We start from the raw sequence: 24,044 nt of genomic DNA, 5'->3' as shown, positions 1-24,044 counted from the left end.
ATTTGATGCTCTTAACCAAGCCAATGCTGTGATTTAAAATAGAGATATTTATTCTAAAGGTGTCTGGTTAGTGGTATATAATTTTGGACCATGTGTCTTTTGACTGGTACTCAGATTCTAATGTTTAATGGATGTTTTTTCTTGGGAAAACTTACATTTTGATAATATTATTTACCTTTTAAAAGAGAACCTTTGTTAACTGTACACAAGTCAGAAAAAGACAAATGCTGGAAAATTTGCCCACCTAATCAGATTTCCCACACCATGAAATTCATGAAGTATCATTGGAAAGAAGGAAAAGAAAAGATTGAAAACTCACAGTGTCTGAGTCAGCATCAGGAACATTTAGGTAGGTCCACTTCCTGTCAGAGCCTGTTTTAGAATTCTTTAGGAAAGTTGCCCAAAGGTCAAAAGGAAAAAAGGTATTAGAGCAACAGTCAGACATCAGAGAAGAAGACTTACAGGTACATAGATGGGTATAAGGAAACAGGGGCTCCTAAATCCTACTGTGTTTCCCCAAAAATAAGACCAGCTGGACAATCAGCACTAATGCGTCTTTTGGAGCAAAAATTAATATAAGACCCAGTATTATATTATATTAATTATATTATATTATTATAAGACCCAGTCTTATATCACAGTAAAATAAGATCCGGTATTATATCATATTATATAAAACCCAGTCTTATATTATAGTAAAATAAGACCAGGTCTTATATTAATTTTTGTTCCAAAAGAAGCATTAGAGCTGGTTATCTGGCTAGGTCTTATTTTTGGGGAAACACGGTACCTCAAGGAAAGCATTGAACACTAAAGTAAAAAGGGACTTTATTTTGTTGGCAGTGTGAAGCTATGGATGGTGTTTGAGTAGGAGAGAAGCCTGCTTGGGTATGTGTTTTAGGAAAACAACTTGGCAGCAGAGTGGAGGACAACTGGGGAGTTGAGAGAATGGGAGCAGGGAAATATATCAGCAGAGAGTTGAGATAATTTATAGGCTTGAGCTGATAAGAGTCTCAACTGGGGAGTGAAGAGGTTTTAAAAGCTGGGTGAGGACCATGGAAAGAGAGGGAAGAAATCAGGAGCCTTAGGAAAAGTCCACGCAACATTAGACTGAAAATTCTCTGTGGGCAAAGGGGTAAGCAGGAGACTATAATGATTTTTAACTCACTATCACACATTGTCCAAAGAACATTCCTATCCCCTTTGCAAAGGTACAGCAAATCAACAAGAGCAAGAAGAGACTTCCAGTGTGTGTTAGAAAACTGCTTACGGTTGACAGGCCACTTGTCAGACTGTGGGTGTTTGCAGAAAAACGGGAGGACACTAAGTCATCAATGCCTTCTTCGGTTTCTTCCAAGAAGTCCTAAGGAAGGAGGAAAAAAAACCCACAGTGGTTTGGTTTATTTCTTTCCTAGAAAGTCTTTTCGCTTCATAAACCACTTTCTTTTTTAAATACCTAAAAAATCAGATACAAATATCTATAAATCACCCTGTTCCTAGGTTCTTCTCTTTTATCTCCATTCAACCTGAATTACAGCATCAGAGGAGTGGGGTCTCCATTCTAGTGGTGCTTATTTTATGGAAAGAACACAAAATTTAGAAGCACACAGACCTGGGTGTTCAATTCCTACCTCCCTGATCTCTAAGATTTACTTTCGGCAATGTATTTGGTACTTTTTTAATTAAAAAAGATTGGGTCTGCGCATGCATACATCTGTGTGTGTGTGTGTGTGTGTGTGTGTGTGTGTGTGTGTGTGTGTACTGTCAAGATGGGGAGCTATATTTCAAAAATCTCTCAAATAAAAATGAACTATTTTAGACACTGAATTCTTGTCCAAATTTCCAGATTCTTTTTCTTCTCCCACTTTTTTTCCTCCTTCACAATAAAATGACTTTTTAAATTGTGGTTATTTAAGCAATACATTTATTTTTTTATTAGTTTCAGGTGTAAAAAACAATGTAATAGTTAGACATTTATACCCTCCCAAAGTGATAACCCCCTCCCCCAATCTACTACCCCTCTGACACTGTATATAGCTGTTACAATTCCACTGACTCTATTTCCTATGCTGTACTCCACAGCCTGTGACTATATATATATATTAAATTATAGTTGACATTCAGTATTATTCAGCTTCAGCTTCAGGTGTACACTGAAGGCACCTACACCGTCCATGAAGTGGTCTCTCTAATAATACACGTTCTCATCTGACACCCCACAAAATCTTTACAACATTATTGATTATATTTCCCAAACTGTCTTTCATATCCCCGTGGCAATCTTGTGGTTACTGATTGTGCTTTCTAATCCCCTCACCTTCTCTCTCATCCCCACCCCAAGCAATACATTTTTATAGTAAAAAATTTTAAGCAATATAGATAGATACATACGAGTATAAATTAAACTTAGACCTCCCAGTAACGCATTAATGACCAAATTTCAGTATTTTATGGTATGGATGGTACACACACACACACAAACACACACACACACACACACACACTCACACACACAAATGGATTATATCATGCATATTGTTTGTTTGTTTTTATGGACCCCTTTCCTTTTTGCTTCTCCTATTTTCTCTCTCCTCTCACCCCAGGTTAAATTAATATTTTGCATCCTGCTATACATAATACATTACTTTCTTGTTTATGTGAAAAATCATATAAAGTTACCTACACACAAATCTGAGTAGTTGTAAATAAGAATTTCTTTTAACCATAGCTTTATAAATTGAGATTTTATATATGTAATTCTGTGCTTTTGTTTATCTTTTTACTATAAAATACGTAAAAGTACATAAAACATAAATGTACAGTATAACAATATAAAGTGATCAAGCAGAAGCTCCCTTTGTGTCCTGTCCTCATCACAAGCCCTTTCTCCTCCATTTGAAATAATATCTTAACTGTTATGGTAATCACATCCTTGCTTTTCTTATAGTTTTATTACCTAGGAATGCATCACTAAACAATGATTTTCTTTGCCTGTTTTTGAACTTTATATAAGTGGAATTGTTATATAATCCTCTGTGGCTTGCCTTTTTGTCTCAATATTATAGTCTTATGAGTCATCCACATTGTTGCATGTTGTTGTAGTTTGTTCATTTTTATTTAGTATTTAATTGTTTGATATCCCACTCTTTAGCCATTCTTCTCTTGCTGAATATCTGCGTTGTTTCCAGGTTTTTTTCTATTATGAACAAAGCTGCAATGAATATTCTTGAATGTGTACCTGGGTGCACAGAAACACAAGTTTCCCTTGGGTATATACAAGTGAGAGGAATTGCCAAGTCATAGGGCATGCACATCTTAATGTGCTCATCTATATTATTTTTAAGATAATGTCACACTTTCAGAAGTAGTCCTACCAATTTACAGTCTAACCAGCAATGTATGAGAGCTCCCTTTGTTTCATATCCTTGCCTCCCAACAGTTGGTATGCCACATATTTTTCATTGCTGCTAATCCAGTAGATGTTTAATATTCATGATGTTAATTTTCATTTCATTTATTAAGTTGACCTTTTCCTGATCATTGGCTGACTAAATTTCCTGTTTCATGAAGTACTTGTTTAAGACTTGTTTATTTTTATATTGGTTAATTTGCCTTTTTCTCACTGAGGAGCTCACAAGATAAGCTGGAGAACCTGATGATATTAGAAAGTAAGAACGTGCTCAAAACGAAACAAAAACAAACCAACAACAAAAATCTCAACCCCCAATGATAGGAATATGTCAAGGGACACAAGAATCAAAGAGCCCCCAATGGGCAAAGCTAGAAAAATTTGAGCAAGAAAATAAAGTAGTAGTATTGGATTATATCTCCAAGTATACAATAAATATCCATGAATACATACTGATGTAAATAAGTGATTGGAAAATAAATGGGTGACTTGTTCTTTTGTTGCTTTTTGGTCTATGTAATTTTACTAACAATTGTCACCCCAATAAATTTAATAAAAAAATAAAATAAATGGGTGAGAAGAGACACATCTCCCATGTAAAATAATTTTAAATAATTTATGTAGATATTCCATCTTCGAGAAGATAGAGCTTAACTCCTTCAGTGTGGGCTGTACACAGTGACTTTCTTCCAAAGAATATTGTAATAGAAAAGGGGGAAATGAGGAACTTTGCAGCAGAGAAACACTAGCTCAGCCAGGTGATCAAAGTCAACATCAGCAGTGATCAGTCATGTTGACAGTATGTGCTCTGGATATGACATGGTGAGCATGGCACTTTCCCATTGTAATCTTCCTCCCAAAAATACATAACCCATTTCTGATCATGAGAAAAATATCAGATAAATTTAAATTAAGGGAAATTTCTACAAAATACCTGACCAGCATTCCTCAAAACTAGTAAGGTAATCACAAACAAGGAAAGTCTGAGAAACAGACTCAGTCAAGAGGAACCTAAGGAGATATAACAATTAAATGTAATGCAGTACCTTGGATGGAATTCTGGAACAGAAAAGGGGCATTAAAGACTAAGGAAATCTGAATAAAGTATGGACTTTAGTTAACTATAATGTATCAACACTGATTAATTGTGACAAATACAGTTGGCTAATATCAGATATTAGTACGAGACACTGGGTATGGGGTTATGTGGGAATTCTCTTCACAAATTTTCTGTAAATCTAAAGCTATTCTAAAATTTTTAAAAGTATCATTGTATGTGGGATATAAAATTGAAAGCAACAAAGAAACAAAACAAAACAAACAAACAAACAAAAACTCATAGATAATACTTTAGTGGTTACTAGAGGGTAAGGGGGGGTGGGGGGTGGTAGATGAGGGTAAAGGGGATCAACTACATGGTGATGGAAGGAGAACTGACTCTGGGTGGTAAACACACAATGTGATATATACAGATGATGTATTACAGAATTGTATACTTGAAACCTATGTAATTTTACTAACCGTTGTCACTCCAATAAACTTTAATTAAGAAAAATCATTGTAAACCTGTGATAAATCCAGCATGGTCATGGTGTTTTATCCTTCTTACACACAACTGAATTCAATTTGCTAAAATTTTGCTTAGGATTTTTCCATCTATATTTAGAAATAAAATAGGCTTGCCATTTTCTTTTTCAAAATGCCTTGGTGAAAACCAAGCCTTGGTTTTCACTGGACTCACAAAAGGGTTAGAAACATTCCAACTTTCAATTGTCCCAAAAAGTTTGTATGTAAGGAAAATATTATATGAGTCCTCTTATATGAGATTTCTAGAGTAATCAAACTCACAGACAGAAAGCAGAATGGTGGTTGCCAGGGTACTGAAGGAGGGGGAATAATGGTTAGCATTTAATAGGTACAGAATTTAAGTTGGGGAAAATAAAAAATTTGTGGAGATGAATGGTGGTGATGGTTGTACAACAATATAAATACATTTTATGCCACAAAACTGTAGATTCAAAAATAGGTAAAAGGGCGTATTTTATGTTATACATATTCTACCACAATAAAAATACTTTATGGAAAACTTAGGATAATAATTTCCTTGAAAGTTTCATAGGGTTTTCCAGTCAAGTAGTCTGGGTCTGCTTTTGTCTTTATGAGATTGTAAACTGCTGTTTCAGTTTTATTATTCAGATCCAGAAATATCAAGTTTTTAAATTTTTCTTGAGTCATTTATGAAAAATTATTTTTATAGAAATTTATTCATTTCATCTAAGTTTTCAAAATTTTTGCACATAATTGCTGATATTATCTTTAAATCTGTTTTATCTGTAGTTATGCTCCCTTTTTCATTCATATTATTTGCTTTTTCCCTCTCTGTCTTTTCCACTCCTTTGAAAGACTGTCCACTTTGTTAGTTTTTTCGAAGAACCATTTGTTTTTATTCTCCATTTTATGTTTTGTAGTTAATTGATTTCTGTTCTTAGTTATGTCTCTATTTTGATATTCTTTGAGTTTAATGTGTTATTATCCTAACTACAAAGTTTATTCATAGTGAACAATTTTCACCCCTTCTTGCCTTATGTAAATATTTAAGGGTATAAAATTTTCCCACAAGTGAGACTTTTGCTGCATCCTTTACTTTTTTTCGTAGTATTTTTATTTTTGTGTAGTTCTGATTGTTTTATATGCTCATTATGATATCTTTGTTAACCCACTAATTCCTTAGCTGCCTGTTTTTACTTTGTACATTTGTGGGATTTTAAACTTGTTTTTCTTTTACGTATGTATGTATGTATATATTGTTATTAGTTTCGGTATACAAACAACATAGTGATTAGACATTAACACACCTCAAAAGTAATGACCCCAACAAGTCTAGTACCCATCTGACACCATACATAGTTATTACTATACCATTGACTATATTCCCTATACTGTACTTTACATTCCATGACTATATTTTTAAAATTATAGAGACATTCAATATTATTTTATATTAGTTCCAGGTGTACAGTGTAGTGATTAGACCTTTATGTAATTTATGAAGGGATATCCCCAGTAAGCCTAGTACCCACCTGATACTATACATATTTTTTACATTATTGACTATATTCCCCATACTGTATTTTATATACCTGTGACAGTTTTATAACCACCAATTTGTACTTCCTAATCCCTTCACCTTTTTTACCCATCCCCCAACCCTCCTCCCTATCTAGCAACCACCATTTTGTTCTCTGTATCTATGAGTCTATTTCTGTTTGTTTATTCTGTTCTTTAGGTTCCACATATAAGTGAGATCATATGGTGTTTCTCTTTCTCAGTCTGACTTATTTCACTCAGCATAAAAACCTCTAGGTCTATCCATGTTGTTGCAAATGGTAAGATTTTATTCTTTTTTATGGCAGAGTAATATTCCATTGTATATACGTACTACAATTTCTTTATCCAATCGTCTATTGATAGGCATTTTGGTTGTTTCTATATCTTGGCAGCACTATTCACAATCTCCTAGGTTTCTTTTAGAAATTTTATAGTTTCAGTTTTTACATTCAGGTATGAAATCCATTGTGAGTTAGTTTTTGTGCATGGTGTATGGTAGAATCAAAGTTCTTCTCCCCTCCTTACCCCCCTCCACACACTTTTTGGCTTATGGATATCCAATTGTCCCAGTAGGATCTGTTGAAAAGATATCCTTTCCCCACTGAATTGCCCCAAATCAATAGAACATAAATGTAAGGGTTGTTTCTGGACTGTTATATTCCTTTGAATGTTTATGGTTATACCAATACTACACTGTACTTAATACTATAGCTGTATAGTAAGTTTCAAAATCTAACAGATTACATCTTCCAACTTGGTTCTTTAAAATTGATTTTGTTACCCTGGATCCTTTTCATTTCCACATAAATTTTAGAATTAGCATGTCCATTTCTATAAAATAGCCTGCTTAGATTTTAATAGGGTTTGTGTTTATAGATTTGGAGAGAATATACCTTAAAATTTTTTGAATCTTTTAATCAATAAACACAGAATGTCTCTCCATAAATTTAGATCTTTAATTTAGCTCAGCAATATTTTTCTAAATTCCAATATACATGACTGTCATATTTTTTGAGGAATTAATTCCTAAGTATTTTTCATGCTATTTTTAATGGAATTATAGTCTTCATTTTCAGATTCATTGCTAATACATAGAAATACAGTTGTATTTTATATTTGATCTTATATCCTTCAACCTTGCTGAACTTGTTTATTAGTTCTAGTAATACGTTTGTAGAGTCTTTAGGTTCTTCTACATACAGAACCATGTCATCTGCAAGTAAAGAAGTTAATACTTCTTTCTTCCCAATGAGATGCCTTCTTTTCCTTTTTTATCTGTTTCTTTTTTCCCCCTCCCTCCCTTCCTTCCTTTTCCTTCTCGTTTCCTACTGTATTGGCTAGACAATCCTGTATAATGTTGAATAGAAGCAGTGAAAGTGAAAATCTTCATCTTGTTCCTGCACTTAGGGAGAAAGCATTTGGTCCCTTTTGCCTTTAAGTATGGCAACTAGCTGGAGGAATTTTGAAGATGCCCTTTATTTGACTGAGGAAGTTTCCTCTATTCCCAGTTTGTTGAGAGTTTTATTATGAATGGATGTTGGATTTTGTCTAATGCTTTTTCTGCATCTACTGAGATGATGTGATTATGTTACTATACTGATATGATGTATTACATTAATTTATTTTTGAATGCTAAATCAACTTTGTATCCATAGGATAAATCCCACTTTGTTATGGTGTATAATCCTTTTGTGTTACTGGACGTGGTTTTCAAATATTTTATTAAGGATTTTTCCATGTATACTCATGATGGATATTAGTCTCTAGTTTTCTTTTCTTGCAGTGTCTTTGTCTAGCTTGGTATCAGTGTAATATTGGCCTCATAAAAAGAGTGGGGAAGTATTTCCTTTGTGAAGAATTAATAATATTTCTTTTTCAAATATTTGATGGACTTCATCAGTGAAGCTATCTATACCTAAGTTTTTCTTTGGGGAAGATTTTTAATTACTAATTCAGTACTTTTAACTTATTCTAGATCTACACAGAATTTCTATTTTTTGAATCAATTTTAGTAATTTGTGTCTTCCTTGGAATTTGTCCATTTCATATAAGTTGCCAATCCAGTTGGCATACAGTTGTTCATGGTATTACCTTATAATCATTTAAATTTGTTATGTTGGTAGTGATGCCCCCGCTTTCATTCCTAATTTTGGTAATTTGTGTCCTCGCACTCTTTTTCTTGGCTACTGTAGCTTAGTGGTTTTCATCTGGGGGTGATTTTCCCCCCAAGGGGACATTTGGTATTATCTGGAGATATTTTTGGTTGTCACAATTCAGGGAGTACTACTGGGTAAAAACCAGGGATCTTTCTAAACATCCGACAGTACACAGAGCAGTCCCCCATAACACTGAATTATCTAGCCAAAAATGTTAATAATGCTGAGCCTAAGAAATCATGGCTTGCTAAAGATTTGTCAATTTTGTTGATCTCAAAAAAACCAACATTTTCCTTTATATATTATAGTAACTCTGGATTCCGATTATTTTTACCACTGAAGGCGACTTGTTCCTTGTTTTATCTGTTGTTTTTTTTGGTTGTTTGTTTATTTATTTAGTAACTTGGCTGGACCAACCTGCTTCCTGCCGTTTGTGGCTGCTCATGTCTCTGGTCATCTTTTTTTAATTCTCGTTTTAATTTTTAAGCTTAACTTCCTATAGATCACCCCTATATGTGCATAGTTTAGCGATCAGTTAGTAATTGTTTAGAGGTTGTTCAAACACCTCAAGCCAGTGAGCCCTTAACCGTTCTCTTTCATTTGTGAAATCTGTGTTGTTTTCAGAGTGCATTCAAAAATCAGGCAGTTTTCCAAGTCTCCTCTAGCTCTTACTTCCTACTGGGCCTTCTCATGTCTTATTTGTACACGTGCACCAGCTCATAGGCAGCCAGGGATGACTCAATAGCTTGGCCTCACTCCACGCTTCACTCTCTCCACCGCTCTCCACGAGAATGTCTGGAGAGCTTGTCAAGGCCCTGTATGGCTGTCTCATTGATCAGCTTTCCCAATAAATTTCTGGTTAGTTTGTGAGTCTATTGCTTGCCAAACCAGGACCATAAACTAAGATTAGCTGAGTTGCTGGTCTTCCCAAATACCCTTGCTAATTCCAAGCTTTTCTTACTAAATCACATAAGATTTTTTTTGTTATTCAAGCATATTAGAAAACATATAAAATTTCATATCTTATTGAACATTTACAAAGATCATTTGATTTTCTTCTCAGATTGCAATTGTCAGAACCTTCAGAACAACACTGATCAATATACTAATAGTGGGAATGTTTTGTTCTTTATTTTAATGGAAATGTCTTTATCATTTCAACATTTAAAAGGATATACACTACTAACAATTGTCACCACAATAAACTTTAATTAAAAAAAATAGAAGGATATACACTATGGGGTTTTTGGACATTTGGTATTTTTAAAATCATATTTTAATAGTTTCTATTGGTTTTAAATTAGTTTTTTTTAAACTGCTTTTAAAATCAAGTTTGACTATTAAGGTTATAATAGTTTCAAACTATGAATCTGAAAATTTTCAAAGTTTTCTAAGATCAGGAATAGGTTTCGGAGCACTGGAATTAGCTGTTCTTTAAAGGTTGAACAAAAGTCATCCTTGAAACCATTTGATTTTATTTCCTGTCCCCCTGCCCCCACTTTGTGGTGGATTTTAAAATACTTTCCCAGTTATTTTATACTATAGTAAGTCACACTGAGTTTTAGAACTCTGAGTTTCCTGGCTTGCTTTGGAAATATATTAATGTCATTTAACGTTTGTTTTATATCTTTCTTCCAAAGAATTCAAATTGCATTATAGCAATTGTAGAAATCAAAATATCAGAATATTAGAACTGGAAGGAACCTTAAAAATAATCTAATTCTACTTTCTCATTTTATAAATGAGTTCCTCTAAATATTAATTTTCACATAATTTAGTCTCAATTAAGAAAGTCGTTTATTGGGCATACTTGAGATGTAGAAAGGTTCATATAAAATATATAGTCAGATAAGTCTAGTAATATTTGGTTTAGGAAATGCTGAGATCCTTCATTTTCCAGGTTTAGATGAAGCGATGTGCTTTTAGCCAGGAATTGAAATTCCCAACAGGCGTTTTGTTAGGGCTAATCTTCACTCATTAACATGATTACCTTTGACCTTTTCTAAATCATTTCTTAGTTGTTGGTTGTGAAGACTCATAGGAAGAGATTATCATCTATTCTCACTCTAGTTTCAACTCATCCTCACCTAAAAGTGGACAGGTTTGGAACAAGATCATGCCCTTTCCTCATGATCATTAGACTCTCTTCCACATCCAACTTACCAAGTCTTTGTCTAAAACCCCAGGGACAGACTTGCTTCTTAGGTTTACAGTATCCTCAAAGTCTTCTGTAAATGATCCACTCAAATCTAACTCAGATTGACTCCGGTCTGAAGGAAGGAAGAGAAAAGGAAAGATATGAATCAGCTTATTTTGTTAGAAGGTTTCATTTTTCATTGCAAATGTTTCATCTCTAGTCCAGTTCTTTCTAGGCATGGGGCATAGATACTGTCATGAAAACAACGGTCAGAGTCAGTAACTTAATGCTGTTTATGCTAACATACTTCCATTTTTTAATAGTATTTGGAAATTTCCTTGGATTGAATTACCAACACTGATGTGTCATTTCTCCTTTGATCATAGAAGATTAAATGCTCTACTATAAAATGTTAATTTTTAAGCTGTTTAAGGCTTCTGTTTTGCTCATAGATATTGAAAAACTCTCATAGAATAAGCTCTTAAGCTTAGAAAAAACATAACGATAACTACTCTTGATTTCAAAATTTAGAGAATTCACACACCAGTGAGTGGCTAGAGGTAAATTAGGAGGAAATCTATTTCTTGAGGCACCAGAACATTCTTTCATCAGAAGAATATCTTGCTTTTGAAAATATAAGAACAATGCACTCCTCAGGATTGCTGTGGACAGCTTCCCAAGACACAGTTTATTTCCACTGAACAGTTCTATGTCAAAGCCCTGCTGAGATAAATACAGTTGCTTATAAATGAGAAAGATTTAAAAGAGCAATCAAGTATGTAAGTTTGAAACTGTAAATGAAATGGTGCAGAAGTGCTTAGCATAGTGCCTGATACAGAGTACTCAATAAACAGGAGATGTGTAACAGAAGCAGTAGAAATACACTCTAGGAGGTTGGCTTCTAGGCTCATTTAAAATTTTGCATTTCACAGGTGAACCGATTTTCTAGTCCTGAACAAAATGCAGTGATAACCACACACAGTTAGAAAACCCTTTGGGAGCTACCTGGTTAGGAGAGACTCCCCAGCTCAGCACACAGAATCCAGTGTTACGCTTTATGCAAATACCATCATTAGGTAACAAGTAACTTTTTCATGTTGAGGATTTTGTCATGATTTTCATTCTACACATGGGATATAAACTCCATCATTATGACAGATATGTCTACAGAGAGTCCTTATTCATAGGTAATAGAATTGCAACATAAATAATACCTGCTTCAGAGGATTGTTGTGGTGATGAAGTGAAATGATATATTTGAATGTACCACACAAAAGAAAGGGGTTATTATGAATACCCTAATGCTACTTGCAAAATAATTCTTTACTTAAGCCATGAAATAATTAATCTGTCTAGATATAGGGCATTTCTGACCACCAGATCAATTGAACTACCATTTCTTTGAACTCTGGGCATGTGTCCTTATCTTCCACATCAAATGAGCCAATTATATTTCTTACACTCCTATACTGACATTTGATACAGCTCCGAAACTTGGCAGTGATAGCTGGCAAGAATATACACTAAATAAATGGATTTTGCATGCATGCAGGAAGCTGAAGACAGCACCTGGGACCATCTTTAAGTAGCTCTTATGGAGTTGGCCTACTACCATGTGTCAAAGAAGGGACAATTTTTATCTAAGGCATGACACATCCATTTAATGCCACACAAGAGTGTAGTTCCACCTGATTTAGACTTTTGTACAACAAAGTAGTCACATTGTAAATACCCACCTGAGGAGAAGGAAGCCCCAGATACTGCTATGGAAGGTGTGCCAGAAGTGTTTCTGCGATGACTCTTTGTGAGGTCCTCTGAGGCGCTTTCAAAGGCAGCCAAATCCATGGAATTTTCAAAACCATGTTCCTTCTCACAAAGTAAAAATGAAAAAAACAAAACGAAACAAAATATTATACTGACATTGATTTACTTTAAAATCCTTCCATAGAAATATACTTCAGTATAACCATGTTTATGTGTACACTCTTTAGGAGGAGCTAGTTGATATTTGGAGGTCCCTCATCAGGAGTCCATATTCTCTAAAACTTACTATCAATAATTACTCTCTAAAATCTTTACCAAGAGGTTTGTTAATTAGCACAAAAGGCATCTGAAATAATTTTTCATTCACAAAATTAGTGAGTGTTCCAATACATGGTTAGCAAGAAAGATGATACAGGTACCTGTAATCTCACATAACTATGTGTAAGAACCTGGCAAGCTTAATATCCTTAGAGTAGTACTCAGGCTTAGAACTCTGGTCCTATGTTTGTCCCCACTTTCAACACCCTCTATCCTTAACCATCCTTTACCTCCTCCACCCCCATTTAAAAGAAGATCACGCCACCTTTTCCATTTAGCAGGCTGGGTGATCAGAACATGGCTGGTTACATTGTTATTGGAATGCAACTTTCATGCAAGGTGCTTATGAAAGTTCATAAAAGGATAAAGAATGGGGACTTCCCCAGTTTACACGACGAGTGATTTTCTGGGTGCCTGCTTGCTAATAAATTCTTATGCATGTGGCAGAATTCAGTCTGCGACTTGCTTTCAGTGTAACATACAATAAAAGACAACTCTGTCCCAACTTTGCCTGGGCCCTTGGGGCTTGACAACTGTATCACTCCAAAATTGCTTGAGCATTAAAAAACTAATTTTGCAACTTTTGAGACCTGGGATGAGGCTCAATGTCCATGCAAATGACACCACAGTGTGATAATGATTAAACCTAAAGGAGACTTTCAATTCCCCCTTCCGCAATCAAAAAATGCCTTTCAAAGTCCTACAGGAAGGAATTCCCTCCTGGTTGCCCTACATTTAGTCCAAAGAGGGAAACTTTGATGAAGTCACTCCAGAAATGTGGCTCTCACTGGCTTAGCATGCTAACCAATGCACATCCAATATAAACTGTTTTTGGTCTTTGATTATTTCCTAACACATACTCTTTGTAGCAGGAAGAATATAGCCCCTAACTAATTGCCACAGACTACTAAGGTTTACCAAAAGATTGTTACAGAGGTCAAAGAGATAAATTATTTTAGGTCAATTTTCAACATCTCTTCAAAATGTTGTTCACACATAGAGTTAGTTCTCCAATGAAGCAAGACCAATTTCCTTAGTGGCAATTATGATGACAGCAAATTTTCCAATTGGCACCCTGGGAGTATCAGTCATGTTGAGCATTAATGGGCTAATTAATATTGCATGGTCATTAACATATAACACATACTCTGGAGATTCAGGATGTGAAACCTAAAATTGACAAGTTACATCACAGCAGAGGACAGGTTAGAGACTTTCATATTCTAAGAGTTTTCCACTTTAAAAACTTAGTTCTTGTGTGCTAAAGCAGAAAACATTGAAACACAGAGATGCTGAGAAATGGGAGAAATTGAGAAGTTACTTTGATCATCATCTCACTTTATATATGTCTTCCTTCATGAAAGAGCAAATGTGCTTCTTAAAGTACTGTGCTGTCTTACGCTTATTCAACAGAAAATATTTCCCTTTGTTTCTCTTTTTTCCTTAGAAAGGATTAGCTAGATCCGCTAGAATGCACGAGTAAGAACAGCACAGGCAACTGCCTATACCGTGTTTCTCTGAAAATAAGACCTAGCCGGACAATCAGCTCTAATGCGTCTTTTGGAGCAAAAATTAATATATGACCTGGTCTTATTTTACTATAATATAAGACTGGGTCTTATGTAAGATCGAGTCTTATATTAATTTTTGCTCCAAAAGACACATTAGAGCTGATTGTCCGGCTAGGTCTTATTTTCGGAGAAAAACAGTAGCTGCTTCTTAACACAGTCCCCAGATCCTGTATAAACAGAAGCCAGATCACGCTATTCCTCTGCTCAAAACCTGCAACTACTCCCATCTTACTCGAAGTAAATGCCAAAGTCCATATAAGTGACCTACAAGGCCCATCTGGCCCTATTACCTCTGTGGACTCATTTCCTAGTACTCCTTCCTTCATACACTCACAACAGCCACACTGGCTCTCTTGCTCTTCCTTGAACATACCAGGCACGCTCTCGCCTCAGGTCTTTACAGTGGCTACTCCTCCAGGGGCATTAAAGATATTTCAGACTGTTGAGCAAGGTCATTAACTATTCAAGATGGAGGCTAGCCATAAGTAATTGGAAGAGCTTTCCTGTAATGTACTTGCTGAATATCAGTGCTGTCCCCGCCTGCACGCATAATTATTTCACTTCCTTCAAGTCTTTGCTTGACCAGGGCCTGGCATATAGTAGGCCCTCATTAAATATTGGCTGACTCAAAAAATTGTCATTTGTACATAAAATTTTCTTAAATATAGATGTTAGCGATATATACTGTTTCCTGCTTAATCAAAAAATGTTGTAGATGCTCGTTCATTCAAAAGAACAGCTTCCATATTATATACCGGGGATGCCAAAAAAAGTATACACATGATTTGTATTCATCTTTTGTTATCGGTATATATTGAGTAATACAATTTTAATACATTTTTTTCCTGTCTTAAAATGTGTATACATTTTTTTGGGATGCTCTGTATTATATGTGTTATATATTATATGCACACATATACAATGCAATTTAAGTCTTCGTTATGTATTGACCCCTTATCTTAATAGATGTATAGAAACTATAAAAATATTTGAAGATTCTACTTTTCCTGATTTAAATCAGTTTGGAAAAATTTTTGTGCAGTCACCATCTTGAGAAGTAACATGGAGGATGAAAATCAAAGACTTCTAAAAATTACTTATATTTATTTTATACCATATAGCCATTTAAATCCCCATCATACAAATGCCACCTTTAACCTGCTCCTTCCTTTTCCTTCTCACTTTAGGTTTCCTGCCAGGAGCCAAGGATACAATGGGTTCGGTCCTGATAAGAGCTTTCTACCATTAGGCAGTGTAAACAACATGCGCAGAGACACAGAGAGTTGAAACCCAGTCATGCCATTGGTGGTGAGGTCGAATCCCAGAAGCTGGGTGTCTCTTCACATCTGTGTACTTACTCTGCTGCTGAATGAGGTCATGCTACGTGTGCTTGGGGCGGGTGACCTCTGAGTGACTGGGGTCATATTGTTGCTCTGGCTGCTCTTCGGAGTCCCAGGACCAGCTTCCTGGTCATTAAGATCTGATGAACCAGTGCTTCCCCTAAATGTGAAAGAATATTCTGAATTAACATGGAAGCAGAGCAGCAACCAAAGATGCAATCAGGGAAAAGCTTAAAAGAAAATGATAGACATGTGAACCACATGAAGTACACCAGAGCTACACTGGACCTGGTCATCACCTATCATGTCACTCTCCTCCTCAAAGACCATCCAGGGCTCACAAGGTTCAACCCCATTTGTCTGACTCCAAGATCTTTGTCATTGAGTTTCACTACCTTTCCAACTATATTTCCCACAGCTTGCTAGCACTCTCTCAGCCAAGTCCAGATTCCCCACTATCCTTTCAATTTACCATCCTCGTGGTCATGCTTCCACCTCTAAGGCTTTTGCTTATGTTATCCCCACCTAATATGCCCTATTTGCCACTCTCAGTTCATGCAAATTTTCCCCATCCTTCAAGGCTCAGATGGAGTCCAGCCTCCCCCATTAGACCCTTCCTGTCAATCACAGGCCTTATCAACTTCTGTTCTACTTAATTCCTATTGACTTATGGTCTTTGCCAAACTATGTAGCACTTGAGTACACAAGGTCTTGTGCGACTCCCTAACTAATCCATATAGGTGGGCCTGGGTGCCTCTTTCAACTGTGAGCTCCTTAGGGACAGAGTTCACTATGTATTTACCATAATATCTCCAGCACCTTCGTAATGTCTTGGCATAAAGGAGGCACTCAGAACATATTTAATCAAAGATTGAAAATTATATTTTATTTTTGCGTTGTTTTAGAGACTAACTCATGGTGTGCATTTATGTGGTATAAATAATGACACTTGGCAAATAGGATTGACTCACTTTCATGTTTGCTAAAACTGATTCAATTCCATTTAATAATGATTAAGGAAAAAACAGTTCCTGCTCTTGAGGAGATCACAAATTTTCTCATTAAATGGAGCTTCATAAGTAAATATAAGCTTTGACAATTTAGCCTTGAATAGAAGTTGTTTGTTCTTATTTTATCCTTTACCCTCAGTGAGCACAGAATATGGCTAAGTGGTAAAATACAAGCCCTCATGAATTTCACTCTTCTAGTTACTATTTTAATAAATTATAAGTGCACCTATAATAATAACCATCTTATTGCTAAAGCAAAGTGGCGATAGTGATTAGGGCTTACAGTTGAGCCAATCAGAGGAAAGACTTAAAGGAATAAAGGATATTTTTTAAAAAGAACGTCGGATTATGCATGTGTCATTACCAGAAGATAAATCTGGCAGAAGAACTGGCAGTAGCCATTGGAGCTGTCAATTACAGTTCATAAGTGTTTTCAAGGCTATGCACCAGAGAAGCCACCAAAATCAAGTATGCCGACTGAAACTACCAGCTGCCGCCACCTCAATAATTATGAAAACAGCAGCTGCATTTACTGAGTATTTTCTAGATGTTAGACACTTTCCATTCACCAACATCCCTGTAAAAAAAAAGGTACTAACATCCTATTTTAAAGATAAAGAAAGTGAGTCTTGGAGAGGTTAAGCAATTATTCCATACATGCATGTACGTGTGTACGTACACACACCACCACCACGCAGTCACAGAGTTAGTACATGACAAAGTCAGGATAAAAACTGAAAATCATCTTCCTACCCAAAGCCTGTACTCATTCTAGTTTCTCATGCTGCTTACTCATCATTTCACCAAGGTCAAATTGCTACAATCAGGCTGGTTCTATGTTGACAGATGGAGCTATCAAGAAGCTAATCAAAGGATCAGAGAGCTGGGGGGTTAGTGCCTTGGAATTTGATTAAGAGAACTATGAAAATTCTGTGGTGGCATTCATTTGATACTACATAGAAACAGTCTCTGGCTTCTTTCTAGAGATGGCACTGTGAATAAATTACAGTACTATGGACTTTGCACAGGCTATGAGTGTGGCTTTTGATTCTGCCAAGAGAATAAAATTTTGTGATTAAGTAGATTAAATGAATTCTAAGTCCCTTGGTGATTTTGCTGAGTCCTCTTATCTCAGGGGCTACATTTCTACATTTGACAAAAGTTAACCGTATTCATGCCTTCCCAAGTGATTCTGCTCATCTCAGAAGTCCCATTGAGAAGGGGCTTAGAGACTTATCCAGTAATGCTGTGTTATGACCATAGGTTCTCTACTCTCAGAACAAGATTACCTCAAAAATCTCTCTCCCTAGTGTTTTAAGCAAAATCTCCTTTTAAAAAAGAAAGGCTAGGAGTGAATCTTGGAGAAATGAGCCAATAATTTATGATCCAGAGTGACTCATGCAGATATGTCTGCTTGTGTCTGTGTTGAAGGTTCCCCCTGACCCAGGCGGTTTTGAAAAAGTCCCCATCATGGATTAGTTTTACTAGAAACAAAAGACATATGTATGTAGAAGTTCTGGCAGAAGTTGATTAATTGTGGTGATGACATTCAAGAGGCTATCCTGCAATATGGAAAAAAATTCTTGTGATTGTAGGTCAGCTTCTGGAAACTATTGTTGCCAGAACCATTATCTCAAAAATGACATATGCTTTCACATTTGTTTTGACATTTACTCTGAGCTTCTCAAAATTATTTTCCTCTCAGTTGGCTGTTTCAGGTAATTAGATTAAAAATATTTAGTCTAACGAGGCAGAATGTTATAAACATTTGGACAGCAACTCTTTTAGTTGTTATGTAAAATGTGACAAAATATACGCATCTTTGCCACTTAAATAGGAACAAGATAAAAGTTTCATCAAGTCTAAATCAGAGAAGTTTAAAGTTCAATGAAGAAAGCCATTTTTGATTCAGATATCATGTTATTGACATTTAAATTAGAAATATCAGAAATCAGCGCTAACAAAACTTCAAGGTAATATTTGCTTAAGGGGAAACTGGCATGGAGGAGATAACAGTTATCTTGTTCTAATAGGGCCCAAAGTGTGGGGTGTGACACTGTCTGGGGAGCTTTGATATTCTGGGTTAATTGAAAGACACATTTCCTAGAGTAGGAACGAGTCTCATTTACTGCAGCTTATGAAATATACTTCAAAAGCCCTTCATTTTGTTATCTCCAATTTCATGCTAGTCCAAAACCTTGATAATAGCTTCTTAGATGTATCCATTTCTAGAAAGGATCCAAGGATAGAGGACTGAGATTATAATTTAATGAGTTGTCTTTCTGGTTTACATAACTGTCTCCCAGGAGTTGTAGTCTAGAAAGAATTTTCCAGCATCCAACCTTCGAAGAGTGGGCTGACGATGCTGAGCTTGCGCTTGCATGGTTAAATGAATGCTCCCCTAAGGAAGATTAGCCAAAAGGCAGCATTACCCTGAGAGACATTAACATTCCCTGGGACAGGGCTAGTGCATAGCATGACACAGAGACCGCGTGCTATTCTTCCTGTGGTTTATGAGCTTTCCTAACTTCTGTTATTTCAGATCTGAAATGAATATGTAAGAAAGACAGGCAAGGGAGGTTATAGTCAGAAAGTGAGGTGAGCCTGTTAAACGGGAAAGAGTTGTTAAAAATAAGAAAGAAAAGGGAAAAAAGTTGAACATAGCTCAACCTTCCAGTCTTTGGTGATCCCCAAAATATTATGTCTTTGTCAACAGTCTGATGGAAGATATATGGCCCTCACCTTTGCATGCATATCAAACACATGGGGAGAGCTTTTAAAAATCCCCATGCTCGGGCCACACCCAAGACTAATCATATCAGACTCTCTGGGTGTGGGATCTAGGCATCAACATGGTTTAATACCCCCCGACCCCGAACCTAGGGATTCTAATACACAGTCCAGGTTTAGAAACACTGGGCTAAACTGTGGATTAGTTTACATTCATTGATCTCAGACATCTTGCCACCTGTATCGTTCCCTCTCCTCATACCACTAATTTCTTTATTCAGAACAGTGCTCACATTAAGAGAGCTGAGCTATTCCCATGGCTCAGACTGTGGTAAATGGAAGGATACTTCCTGTGTTAATGAGCGCACATGTTGCACTAGGGGTCGGCAAACCATGGACTGTGATCGAATTAGGCCCACCACCGGCTTTAGTACAGCCTATTAGCTAAAAGTGGTTTTTACATATTTAAGTGGGTGAAAAAAATCAAAAGAATAATATTTGGGGAAATGCCTAAATTACATGAAATTCAAATTTTAGTGCCCACAAATAAAGTTTTATTGTGATGCAGGCATGCCCATTCAGTTTTATGTCTATAGCCACTTTCATGCTCCAACAGCAGAGTTCAGTATTCAAACACAGGCCATATGGCCTACAAAGCCACACATTTTATCGATTTATACCTTTATTTCAAGTTTGTTGGTCCCTGTGTGTGTGTCCATGCACACAGGCACACAAATATGGGTGTCTCCACTTAGAAAAAAAACTCTATGGAGAGGTCAACACATCCCAAAGGAATGAATTTCAGGTATTGGGTGCATGGCATGTGTTCATTCATACATACATACATACATACACACACACAGATGTATGTGTGTATGTACGTGTGCATGTATGTGCTATACTTAGGCACAGGTGACCCATCACAGGAGCTCTTGAATGGTGAATTAGGGAAGCAGAGAAATGAGGAAGAAGCAGAAATTCATCAGAAGCTTCTCTAGCTGCAGTTTCCTCTAAAGCCACTGGACTTCTGTGGCTTAATTACACATATTCTTCTTCGTTTTTCTTTTTGGAGAGAGGGCAAAGATAATACAATGTGGTGGGTGTGCAATAAAATTTTGTTCAATGAGTCTCAAGGTGAATTACATAATCTTCATAATCTGATTTACTAAAACAAAAGCTGATTTGTTTGTTGGTTTAGATTTAGGGTTGCCATAAAGGATCTGTTTCCTTTTAAAAGACTCTAAAATGGAGGAGACAATCACCACGAGGGAAGGACTATGACTGGGTATGAAGCAAAAGAAGTTAAGAACAGCTAGAACTCTCCGTCTGATAATATTTTGGACTTTTACCATCACAAGAAAATCCTGGTTTCATGTCTTGTTTCTAAATAATGGCTAGAAGCCAGGTGGAGGAGAGAGGCAAGAAGCCATGAAAAAGTAGACTAGAAGTCAGGAGCAAGAAGAAAGCCAAGTGCCTTCCCCTATGGACACCAAAGAAAGCAAATATTTAGCAGAACTTCGCTTTCAGTAATTAAATGGAACAAGCACTTACTCTGTACTCAGTAGTTCAGATTTGCTAAACTCTTGTTCTACCTGGGATGCTAAGTTGCTTATAAGACAAAGGTTACCAAGGTAACCAAAGCCATCCACATTCTGGCCCAACTTAGCTGTCCATCTCACCTCTTAATTTCTACACTCTAAAAACCCTGAAGTGTGGGTTCTCCAGCACCGGCAAGAAGACTGCATTATGCCTCTTTTCCTTTGCATTTTCTACTGCCTCTGTCTAGAATGTTCTTCTTACCTTTCTTCACCTGGCCAAATCCTCCTCATCCCTTAAAATCGTTTAAGGTTCATCTCCATGAAGCATCCCTGAATTCTTTGGAAGGGTAAATGCCTGTCTTTGGTTTTCCCAGAGCACACAGTACAACTTCTTATCATGATACCATATTGCCTTGAAATTATTTGTTCAGTTATCCCAATCTTCCATGCCAATTTGGAAGTTCATGAAGGAGTGGAACAGTATCATTGTCTAAGAACTTCCACATTTACCACCTGGCACATAGTACTAGGTCAATAATGTTGGCAGAGCTGTGTGTTCAATTTATTAGTATAAATAAAATACAGGCGAGTATGTCTTACATCTCTACTCCTCAGTATTTTGAAGAAGGCCATTACTGTGTCTCAGCTAACTGAAAATGTAACACATCACACAATATACCTTAGGAACAGCAAGTAAAAATGAAATTGGTTATATCAGAGGAGGGAAATGTGTTCAATTTAGTTCACAGAAAAATAATATGGAAAGGCAGTGGATCTTTGGGAAACAATTGGAGAAACAAACGAGATAGCAAGGAGGCGGCTTCGGGCTTACAATGATTTGTCCACAAGAATGAAGCAGGTCAAGAACCCAGTTGTAGTTCAACCAAAGTACAGCATCAAGCGTCTGGCTGAACTACGAAGTCTCCACATATCACTGATATTATAATAAGGAAAGTCACATGTATATAAAGTAAACATAAACCAGGGGCTGAGCAACTGGTGGTCTGACAAACTGCACCGTTGGAAGAGGTCTGAGAGCAGTTTGGGAGGGATGATGCAGCGGAATTCAGTGTCCCCACCCATTCCCCTCAGCACTCACTTCTACCCACAGAATCCTGTTTACTGGGACCCACAACTCTCTGCCTGAGGACTTTCTCAGATCACAAGAGCATGGAGCTCAGAACGAGTCCGACATGTCAGAAAGTGTCCCAGAATTAGCCCTCAACCAATGATGAACAGGGCACTGGGCTATAAATACGCCAGTCTTGCTCCCTTGACTGGATAAGTCTGAGGTGTGTTCTCTCTGTTTCCTACAGTTGCCCAGAGAGGTTGAGCTCTAGTTGTCCATAGTAGTAACTGGCTTAATGATACAGTCGTTTTGGCTTCCTTCTCTTCCCTGGCTCACTTCTCCACTCCCCTATCTGCGTTTTCTAAGACCGCATCCTAAATAAATTACTTGCTCTTGAACTTATGTCAGGGTTTGCTTCTAGGGGAACCCAAATCAAGATACGTGTGTGTGTGTGTGTGTGTGTGTGTGTGTGTGTGTGTATGGTGGGCAAAGGATGAGTTTCAAAAGGGATGGTTTTGAATTATAAATAGAAGTTTATAGCTGAAGAATTATTTGGCAACTCCAGACCTCATATAACTCCCACTGACATGGTCACAGTCCAAGTAAATTAAATACTCTTGTGAATCCATATTTCCTCACCCGTTCTGTCACATGTCCATCATGTCATGGAAGTAAGACTCACTTTTCTAAGGACAACATGGTTCTGTGAATTGCCTTTGGCTATTAGCATTTCTGACAGCTTGTGGCTTTGACTGCCCCCCTCTTGCTGCCACTAAGGAGGGCTGAGCTCACCCAAAGTAGGTTAAAATAGGAAGAAAGAGGAATTAGCACTGGACAATGAAGCAAAGGCACAGGAAAGAGGTCACAAAACTACCACAGCTAGTATTAGGAAATAAAATCCATATACTGTTAGAGATGTGCTATAGGTGTGAACAATTTTTAAAGCCTGGCAAGAAACAAATCAAATCACCATAGACTTTATAGATGTGGTTTTGACTCAGAGCTAAAAGGGAGTATTGCACTATATTCAAATTACTAATAAGAGGGTACTATTTAATTGGCATCTTAATTGCAAAGATGTCAATGAAAATTACATTCAGGACAGGAAATTTTACTTCTGATAAAAAAGGATGGGTCATGTATTGAGGGAATAGGTTTCATAAATTCACTTTGCCAAAATAATAGATTTGAGGAAAGAATGATTTTTCTTAGTCATAAAGGTACCAAACATGTCAGAGAGAGAGACAGAGACAGAGAGACAGAGAGAGAGAGAGAGAGAGAGAGAGAGAGAGAGAGAGACAGGTGTAGCACTCGGAATGTGGGTGAGGACTAGCTTAGGGCAGGCTTGAATGGTGTGGTCTCTGCTATTAGATCAGAGGCAACCAAAGTAGCTTGTGAAGCTTCACAGAGACTGTGATAGTCTCGGGCCTCCCGGAGAGCAATGAAAATATTTGGAAAGCACTGATATGTTGGTATGTGTTCGGGGTAGGGAAGAGGAAGGATGAGAAACCAATTGGTTATGAGAATGTAGAAGGTCACCTGGTAAAAATGCTTACCATATCATCCAATGTCTTGACAGAAATGCTGTTGAAAAACTTAGCATCATCCTTCCATTTTGGACTGAACAGAGTGAATTTTAAGTTCAAAGTTCTACCTTTCCTTTATGGTTTTTAGGAGACATTGTTGACACCCTACCCAGATCCCATTGGACCAGCTCTGTGTACCTGTCCTCAGCTTCTGAGCGCTTTTCTGCTAATGGTTTGCACCTGTGACCTTCAGCGATCTGCCATGGAGCTAGAGGTCTAGAAATGACTTGGCGTGTGCCTCCCACTCCCCACAGAAGACTTGCCAGATAAAATACAAAACTCCCAGTTAAATTAGAATTTCAGATAAA

At 36.8% G+C, this 24,044-nt stretch overlaps 1 protein-coding gene across 8 annotated transcripts in view; it reads right to left on the bottom strand.

The window, feature by feature from the left end:
* SYTL5 (synaptotagmin like 5) overlaps window positions 1–24,044 on the bottom strand; it is a 212,506-nt gene that overhangs the window by 28,675 nt on the left and 159,787 nt on the right. For 5 of the 8 annotated variants that reach the window (XM_088794824.1, XM_019747829.3, XM_088794826.1 and 2 more), the window contains exons 7-11: window positions 15,822–15,963; window positions 12,547–12,679; window positions 10,837–10,943; window positions 1,271–1,363; window positions 320–385 (exon numbers count right to left, since the gene is read on the bottom strand). In XM_088794824.1, coding sequence (XP_088650950.1) covers window positions 320–385; window positions 1,271–1,363; window positions 10,837–10,943; window positions 12,547–12,679; window positions 15,822–15,963 — 541 coding nt within the window. The remainder of the gene's footprint in view (window positions 1–319; window positions 386–1,270; window positions 1,364–10,836; window positions 10,944–12,546; window positions 12,680–15,821; window positions 15,964–24,044) is intronic. The other 3 variants (XM_088794825.1, XM_088794827.1, XM_088794828.1) reach the window with 3 other exon arrangements.

This window comes from Rhinolophus sinicus, chromosome 18, assembly GCF_057876585.1.
Source record: "Rhinolophus sinicus isolate RSI-liver-muscle chromosome 18, RSI-T2T, whole genome shotgun sequence".
NCBI classification, from domain to species: Eukaryota; Metazoa; Chordata; class Mammalia; order Chiroptera; family Rhinolophidae; genus Rhinolophus; species Rhinolophus sinicus.
Note: the sequence above shows the minus strand (reverse complement) of the source record. Positions and strands in the feature narration are given on the sequence as shown.